Genomic DNA, 9617 nt, shown 5'->3' on the forward strand with positions numbered 1-9617 from the left:
GATATACAGCCGGGGTGCAGGTCGCGGCGTCTCGGCCGACACCCCCTGACTGATTTACCGGTCGTGCACGCAGTCTGCGCCCCGGTTTACAGCCCACCATAACTCACCACCCAGGTAATCCAACGCAAAGAACGGTGGTGCCAGGCGGCAACCCTGGAGAAAGACGGGCGGCGGCGGTGTTGATGTCACCGTGCTGGGCGATGGGCCGTGTCGGCGAGCGATGCGGGTCGTGTCGGCGGGCGGTATCGGTCGGTGATGGGTTTATTGGAGACTGGTCTACCGCTCAGGTGAGGTGTAATCGTGTCACGGTGACGGTGATTTGACGTGAGATTAGTGCCGGGATCGGTTTGCAATCCGTGTTGGCTGTTACCGGACGATTATGGATCCTGGTGTTACGCGATAGGATCGGACTTAAGTGTACCGCGGTTAGCGATGCACAAAATCCAGCGTTAGTAACTAAGATAACACATTTTCCCTGCATTTTTTTTAGAGCAAAGAGCGTTTTATGCTTTTGAATCGAACAAAACTTTGGAAAATGCCGTACAACAAAGAACGCCGTTGTTATTTTACTTTTACAGACAAGCGTGTTCCTGGTAACATGTTTGAAGCATATATATCCATATGCTTGATTGCTTGAGACTTGTATAATGGATATTTATGATGCTAGCTAATAAACAGTTCAGCTCCTTGCTTTCGTGGACACGCAAGCCATGCCAGCGGCTTCGTTCGATGCACGCAAACTCTTCAGTCTAAAACATTGCGCCGTGCTACGCAATTGCTATTATATATTTCATCGGATCACGCATTAATTGTAAACGTGTCCTTGAAATGTTTCTTATGGTAAATGGATATTAATTTCATTATGAACCCATGCATTTCTTCGAAAATCAACTTAGCTTACTGAAAATGCTCCCTTATATTTGTCGTACCTACTGATTTAACAATTGAATTTGAATTTATAAATTGCTGGGCATCAATCCAGTGGTGGGAGTGAATAAATGAATGGTGGATCACAAGTAATGATAAATTGGCATTTTGGTGGCTAGGTAGGTACAATATCCATTCCTCAGCGTGTTCGCTTCGATATTTTGATCCTCTTCGGCCCACACACATGCCTACATACATAACTAGTTGCGAGTACATCGGACCAGGAAGCAGGTCTTCGCCCTCTTTGTTCTATTCCTTCAACAACCCTGTATTGAAACGTTAACGAACACGCTAGCTTAACGATGCATCCAGCGTTCCCTGGGCGCTGATTGGTTGGCGCGCTGCTCGCGTTTGTCGGCGCTGAACAGAGAGCCATTTGTTGACGGAGCCCCGGGGAGCGGACAGTTTATTTGCCGATCTCGACAGAGTGAAAATTTATCGGCGACAGAATGTGTGCCTGGTGAAGTCTTGGACAAATTCGACAGATGGACTTAGTCGATTGGGTTGCCTATGCTCTTTGTGTGGAGTGGCATGAGACTGTCTGTCTCGTGTTGATCTAGTGCGACAGTTTCGATATGCAGAAGCCATCTCTGGCTAACAAAGCGAGTGGCGTATCATTTAACCCGCGCCCCAGTGGCGGTCTCAGCCAACTTCGCCCTAGTGGGGGGGGGGGGACATATATTACCACCCACCTCTAACTCAAAAACTAAGAGGGCTAGAAAGACGCGGTAAAAAGCAGTCGATTGCTCTCAATGAGTACGTTTGAAAGTTTTCAGTCATTTTTCACCTTGGAGCAATATTGGGGTCACCAGAGGTCATCAAAGGTCAAAATTTGCTAATTGTCATTATATTTTTCAGAAAACATGCCGCTATCTCAGGAACTATGGTAGCTAGAAAAACGCATGGAAGAGCAATCGATAGCTTTTGAACTCTTCTTTTGAAAAGGTCATTATCAATATTGACCTCAGGTCAACGGTTTAGCCTCCAGAGGGCAAAAACTCCAAAAATAGCTGTTTTTACGAAAAGTGTTTTTCGACAATAACTTTCGACTGCAAAAAGCCACGACATTTCTATTGCCAGAATCGTGTTCCCCTCGCCGAGACGCGTCGAATGAACAATAATTTGACCTTGAAAGGTCAACTTGAAAATTTGACCTCAGGTCAAGGTCATGACCTGACCGGAAAAGGTCATGCTGCATATCAGTCGATGCGTCTCAACAAGACAAACACAATGAGACCATCCCCAGCGTTCTATCTCTTTCCAATCGCGAGTTATTGGAAAAAATCTGTTTGTAGCCTCAAATGACCTCGGATGACCTTTCTAGAGGCTATCAGCAAAAACGACACCTTGGTCATCACGAGTGGACTAAATCATTGTGATTCTGAAATATTTGGACTGTTCCTATGCGTACACACGGATCTAGAGGCATTTTCATTTTTCTCCATTGACTTGTAATGGAAAGGTCACGCCACTGACCTGACCTTAGGTCACGGATAAAGAAAAAATCCGAGATATACAAATTGTAGGCGCCCATAACAGCATGCAATCCACCAAGTTTAAAAGCTTTCTGACAAACACTGCAGGCTGGACACGATTGCAAACTTTTTTTTAGGCTTGGTCAGTTAACTTGACCTGGTGACCTGACCTGACATGACCTGGGGTTAAAAATTTCACACATTGTCCAAAATTGATGTACCAAAAGGTACCCCAAGCGGCGCGGCGCTACGCGCCGCGGTTTTTTATTCACATTCAAACAAACGCGACAGGGTGATAACATATGCCCCCCACTGGGGCGAAGGTTAAGAGTCCCAATTCATTGTTGATGCCTTTTTTCACTTATTTTTCGCGGAAGAACACCGGCCAACTCTCGAAATTATATGGAAAATTGACTTTCTCGTTTTCAGCAAGATTATGCATTGTTCAGCACACAGCTGCTCCTGCAGGACTTAGGAACCGGAATCGGGATAATCTGAAACTGATAACTTAGAGTCATGTCAGCAAATAATCATTTCATGCGCCAGTTCATGTTTGAATCATCTGCTGTGTGACATGTGTATTTTAATTCAAACATAACTCAACATGTGTCTACGAAAATGGCAACCTCACGTCATTCTGATATGCACGAAGCCGCATTGCCAGCAATGCCCCAACAGGTTCTCCACTGCACTAAATCGTGACAGCTGTACCAGTCACAGCATCTCAAACACATCTCTAAATTATGCACGTCGCGCAGCGTGTCATACCTGGCATTATTTATGACACGACAGGTTCACATGTCGACATTATGCGGCACATGTCACCTGTCATTGTATAAGTTTGCTCGACATGCTGAGACTAATGGCGACATGGATGCCACCTGACATGCCGACTTGTCACCTCCGGCTGTCAAAGTAGCCGCCAGTCATTAATGCACGAGCTGTCCATCGACATGAAGTCGGGAACGACGTGTGGAACTGTGGAACTGTGGACTCTAAGCTATTAGTTTCAGATGATCCCGATTCCGGTTCCTAAGTCCTGCAGGAGCAGCTGTGCGCTGAACAATGCATAATCTTGCTGAAAACGAGAAAGTCAATTTTCCACATAATTTCGAGAGCTGGCCGGTGTTCTTCCGCGAAAAATAAGTGAAAAAAGGACTGTGGAACGACGTGTCTCCCAGAGACAGTTCAGAGAATATGTCTCCACCACCCTCAACAAACATCAGAGCCTCGGCCGCGTCCACAAGACGTTGAAGATGTGGGAGGGTGCTTCCGACGACCAGCACAGAGCCGCTGAGTCGATGGAAGATGGCGACCGGACGCTCGTGTCGGACCGGGACAAGGCGAACGCATTCAACCGCACCTATGCGACCGTATCGAAGCAGGTGCGGGACCGGAAGGTGGACCGCGACACCAAAACCAGACTGAAGGCGTCCAACGTCAAGACGTGCCATGAGTGCTGGGGGCGGAAGTCCGGCTACTGCTCACCGTTCTCCGAGGAGGAACTGACGCGACAGATCTCGCAGGCGCAACTCAAGAAGTCGCCAGGCCCAGACGACCTGTGTAATGAGCACATCAAGCACCTGGGCCCGAGAGCGCGCGAAGTCCTCCTTCACCTCATCAATAGCTCGTGGCAGTCCGGCGTGGTCCCGCGGGAATGGCGGCGCGCTGTTATAGTGCCCATTCCCAAGGTGGGAAAGGACCCAAGGAAGATCGCGAGCTACCGGCCCATCGCGCTGACGTCCCACGTAGCCAAGCTGGCCGAGCGGGTGATCGCGACCCGTCTGTCACACCTCGCCGCCGAACGCAACATGATCCCACCCGAACAAGTCGGATTCCGCGAGAAGCGGGGCGTCGAGGATGTCGTCGCCCGGCTAACTCAGCAGGTCCAAGATGGATGGCAGCTCAAGCCGTGCCCGCCATCAAGACGTCAAGTCCCGGACGGAGAAGCAGCCCAGAAGTATGTCCTTGTGGCATACGACTTCTCCCGCGCATACGACCGGGTCGACCACCGTCTTCTGAGGGCGCGTCTTGCAGAGTTGGGAATCCCGGCCTGCTACAACACCTGGGTGTGGGCATTTCTCCGAGACCGGAGGGCCTGTGTCGAAGTCAACGGCACGAAGAGTGGCGAGCGCGTGTACAGGGCGGGCCTGCCGCAAGGCAGTGTCCTCTCTCCGACCCTGTTTCTGTTATGGTCGGCGCCGCTCGTAGCAACGCTCAAGACCCTGCCCGGCACAACCCCATTCATGTTCGCCGATGACACCTCGACGCTCTGCGCCGGCAACTCCATCGCCGTGGCCCGGGACCGGGCGCAGCTGGCGGCCAACACGCTCGTGAAGTGGGCCCGCCGGAGTAAGATGGAGGTCGCGGGTCAGAAGACGCAGCTGCTCGTCCTCTCCCAGAACCCCCGAGACGCCGTCGACTGTCACATCCACGTGGCGGGTCAACTGGTGGAAGGGGGACCTGAGCTGAAACTTCTGGGAGTGACGCTAGACAGGACGCTGAGCTTCGGCCCGCACTGCAGAAGTCTCCGTCGGCGCGTCCGGCCCCGAGCGGCCCAACTCCGACGTCTCACCGGCCGCAGCTGGGGGTTGCAAGAACAGCAGCTGCGCGCCGTCGCAAACGGCTACGTGCGCGGCGCGATAGAGCACGCGGCTGCTGCCTGGCTGCCGGCAGTGTCCAAGTCCAACATCGAGATCCTGGAGCGGGAGATGCGCGCCGTGGCGAGGATCGTCACGGGCTGCATACACTCCGCACCACACCACGGTGTGACGGCCGAGGCTGGCATGCTGCCTGTCGCGGCACGACGTACTGCGCTAGCGGCGCGTATGTTCGCGAAGGCTGCCGCGCTCCCGCCAGAGGATCCCCTCCGAGCGGTCGCCATGGCTGACCCCCCTCAGCGCCTCAAGCTGGTCACGGGGTGGCGCCAAGTAGGCCGGGAGGCCCTGCGGGAGCTACGGGTCGAGCTGCCGGTTGAGGCCCTACTACCAGAGCGACCGCCACCGTGGACGCCCACCGGCAAGATCACCTTCAACCTGAGCATTGGCGCGCTGCCCGCCGGTCCGGCGAGGTCCACGAAGAGAGACGCAGCGCTCCATCACCTGGCGTCCATGACGCAGTGCGCGACGTGGGCGTGGACCGACGGCTCGTCGAGCGGCGGGATCCTCCGCGGGGGGGCTGGCGCCCTCATCGTCGGAGCTGATGACAGCCGCACCGAGCTCCGTGTCCCAGCGGGCACACTCTGCTCCAGCTTTCGAGCGGAGATGGTCGCCCTGCAGGTGACGCTGGACCACATCCTGGAACACCAGCGGGACGCACCAGAACCAGTCGTTATATGTACCGACTCGCTGTCGGCGATAGCGGCGCTGAGAGAGGGTCCGTCGGCACAGCGCTCGGCCAGAGGCGCTGCCATATGGAAGCAGCTACTGGAGCTCACCGCCGGAGACCGAACGGTCACCCTCCAGTGGGTTCCATCCCACTGCGGGATCCCAGAGAACGAGTCCGCCGACGCCCTGGCAAACGAGGCTGCGACGCTGGCACAAGATGACGTCATGCTCGATGTAGACACCATCTACCGAGCGGCAGTCCGCACCGCCAGAGACCGCGCCGCAAGGGACAGGCCGACATACCCGGACCCCGACCGCAAAGCCGCAACGGGGTGGTACAGAGAGCTTATGGGTGCAAGATGGCCACCACCTCTCACCAACATGGACAGGACGACAGCAGTAGACGTCCACCAGATCCGCACTGGGCGCTGGAGCGGCTCGGCGCAGTTTCTCCATTCCATCGGACGAAACCCATCTGCGGACTGCCCACAGTGCAGGAACCTCGACTGCCCTGCAGCTCGTTGCCCGCTGTGCGGCGAGCAAGCCGACACACCTCGACACATCCTGCTGACCTGCCCGGGACTGATGGGGGTTCGCCTCAGAATCCCGGCGGTCGGCAACATACTGCCGACGGTGGAGGAGGTCAGGCGCGGCGACACGGTGGCGGCCCTGGTGGCCGCCTTCAGGGCCCTCCAGAGCTGAAGCTACACCGCGGCTCTGCCGCGGATGGAGGGAAAACCAACAACAACAACAACATGAAGTCGGGCGGAATTTGTGGTCAGTTGAGTTTTATATTCAGTGTGCTGCATCGCCTGGGGCTGCGACGCGCGATGGAAGAAACGTGTTCGCTGTGAACCGTGCGATTCTGGTAGCATGTACCCTCATTTTTTTTAAGAGAGGTCACTTGCGCTCTTTTTCAAGCAGGTCAAGTACTCACTAATGATTTGTCGACGGTGAAAAGTATTGTTTCCAATTCAACACTGTACATAATGTGACAAATTATTGACGTGACAGAATGTTACTACATATGCTTATTCTAAAAATGTTTTGAAATCGTAGATTAAGTATCAAATTGCGTAAAATGCCTTGCGCTTTGGGGCAAATCATTTGTAGTCCGCATCTGTTCAGCTGCGTGTCAAATGAATGCAAACATATGTGCATTTAGACACAGCACAATCACAGCGTGAAATGCTTACTTTGAAATGCGCTGGAGACAAATATGTATGTACTTCGAAGCTTCATCGTACACAGAACACATTGGTTTAATCTCTTAGGTTTAAATAGATGTAGCATTTCCCATGCCATGCACGATGGATATGGACAGTGTCGCTACGTTGGCCTGCCAGTACGCAATAAATTATATGTGGCATCTGTCGAGGAACAATGCACTGCACCACACATATTCTACTTTACACACTGCATATGGTTTACTTTTCACACTGCATATGGTCTCACGCATGAATTTTTGAACAGCGTGAACAGTTCATAAAGTTCCCAATATGAGTCTAAATAGACACTTTTTAGCGCAATTGGTTACGGAAATCTGCACGACCACATGCCGTTAAATTAACTACCGGCACTCACCATAATTAATTAGGCAGTGCCAGCGGCCCCATTGCCCCGCTATTAACGCCTCGCGGAGCACCGTTTCACCGCGCGCGTGCAACGGTGGCGTTCTGCGCTGCCATATGTCACGGCTGGCAGCCGGCCGGTGCTGCCATATTTCAGCGGCGGCGGTGGCAGTGGCGCATTGCAGTGCTGCAATTTCCGCGCAGTGGTGATTACACTGCCGGGCCCTCCCTAACTCGCACCATTTATATTCCCCGGCAGACAAGTCAAATTTTTGATGCTCTTCATAAGGATCAAATTGCCCCTCCGGAGAGCCATAAATTAAGCTTTATTGCCCAGATAAAATAAGCTTATTTTGTTGATGTCAGACGGTTATCTGCAATATGGAGCAATACATTTATGGCGCCGCCCATAAAAATGACAAAGGTCCGCCATCGGCGCCGAGCGGCACATCCGGCGCGGCGGCGCGCCAGAATTGCCGCTCTACAAACAACGGAGCGAACCCGGCGCGGGCGCGGCGTTTTCGGCACGCCGCCGGTGACTGATGGTAATGTTTGCTCTCCGCTGCATGGAGGATGCCATGCTAATCGACACTGTGATATGACGTTTATTGCTGTGATTCTATCCTCCTTATTCTATACTATCTCGGACTCGGAGGAACAAGATATGTAGCTCCGTTGTTAGCCAAGGAGCTACATATCTTATAATATGTAGCTCCTCCTTATAATATACCCCTTAAAGCCAACCTTGAACTAGGGTGGCAATCGCATAACAATGCTTGTTTTGTACTCTGTAGATGCGTACCTACTATGTGAATGTGCATGCGCTCTGGAAGTGCTCGTCTATGCCACGGACGGTAGATTAAAAAAAAGATCGCCAATAAACACAACTGCAAACGCAAAAAAAAAACCGCACGCCCGCCGCCATCCGCATTCCGCAAACAACGCCACCGCAAACGCCACAAAACTGAAACGCCCGCACCGCAAGCCGCTAACGCACTAGCAACGCCACCGCAAATTTGGGATCCTAAGCTTCTAAGAGAGACTAGGATCCTAAGAAAGTTAGGTTTGTCGAGGAAATGATAAATGTCTTTTTAAAGATTGTTGTTCACTGAAACTTAACTCCAGTACCAGAGGGTGTTGTTAAGCGATCAGCTGGCGAATCTAACCAAGCTTGTCTCACCCAAGGCCATCTATAGAAGGTACAGTCACTCCGCCGTCGACCAATCAGAGACAGATCCTGAGTGACGTCACCCCTGATGCTCGCAAGGGGTACTCCATTCCTTTGCAACTTAAAAATGACTTATTTCATTTGAAGATTATTGATGGCACTCTACACATACCGCTCAACCGTTGATGTCAATGGAAAGCCCAACTAATTTTCTAGCGACAAAAAACAGCAGCAATATGCTAAGAAATGGCCGGTTTTGAAGATAAGACGATTTAAAAACCCTCTGCAGCAGCAGGAAAGCAACGTAAAAATGCATCGAGCTTATATTTTTACTATGAATAAATCATTTTTCAGTAAGTTTTTAGATATGGTATAGATTTAAGTGACAACTTTATTACAATATTTGAAACTTTATTTCAAAATAATATTTTCAAAAAATGCAGCTGTTGGCAAGAAGCTTGGGAGTGATTGTGGCGCACCGCGCCAATAATTGTCCTGAGGCCCCCTTATGATGTCATCAAAAGTGGAGTGACATGAGCCTGATATGGATGTCTAACCAACATTGTTGCTTATCTCCGAGTCTGAATTTTGTATCATCTTGATTTCTTATTTATTCACAAAAAGCTGCCGAAATGCGCCAGCCGTTTGCGAACCGTCGGCCCCGTGGTGTAACGGTTAGCACTCAGGACTCTGAATCCTGCGATCCGAGTTCAAATCTCGGCGGGACCTGATTGTTTGCCTTTTGAAGCGAATGAACTTGGTAACGGACCTTGGGAATTACTAAAAACGAACACTCGTGAACTTAATCAGGAACTCTCAACTCTGTTCTTTTCCGTTGGATGCTCATATTCCTCTCTATAGATGTCGCTAGTGGTTAGCGCCTGTTAAAATGCTGCGCCGGATAATTATCTACCCGGCAATAGATGTCGCTAGTAGGGAGCGCCTGAAGGTATACTGTACCGGATAGCACGCCACTTTGGCCCATAGATGTCGCTAGTAGTGGGCGCCTGAAGGTATGCTGTACCGGATAGTACGCCACTTCGGCCCATAGATGTCGCTAGTAGTGGGCGCCTGTAGATATACTGTGCCGCATGGCGTGCTGGTCTCGCCACTGTCCCGCTCACTGTACGTACGCATGGCAAACGAAGTA

At 51.6% G+C, this 9617-nt stretch overlaps 1 protein-coding gene and 1 non-coding gene across 2 annotated transcripts; both read left to right on the forward strand.

Moving 5' to 3' along the window:
* Positions 1-3658: 3658 nt before the first annotated feature.
* LOC122376344 lies at positions 3659-6430 on the forward strand. The gene has a single exon (XM_043356167.1). The coding sequence runs from the start codon at positions 3659-3661 to the stop codon at positions 6428-6430; it is 2772 nt and encodes a 923-aa protein (XP_043212102.1).
* A 2694-nt stretch (positions 6431-9124) lies between these two features.
* Trnaq-cug lies at positions 9125-9196 on the forward strand. The gene has a single exon. It is a non-coding gene; the product is annotated as a tRNA-Gln (tRNA).
* Positions 9197-9617: the final 421 nt, after the last annotated feature.

Source organism: Amphibalanus amphitrite, unplaced genomic scaffold (assembly GCF_019059575.1).
Source record: "Amphibalanus amphitrite isolate SeventyFive unplaced genomic scaffold, NRLGWU_Aamphi_draft 002106F_arrow, whole genome shotgun sequence".
Taxonomy (NCBI): Eukaryota; Metazoa; Arthropoda; class Thecostraca; order Balanomorpha; family Balanidae; genus Amphibalanus; species Amphibalanus amphitrite.

Coding starts and splice junctions, on each gene's coding strand:
- LOC122376344 (XM_043356167.1), top strand. CDS start 3,659: ATGTGGGAGGGTGCTTCCGACGACCAGCACAGAGCCGCTGAGTCGATG.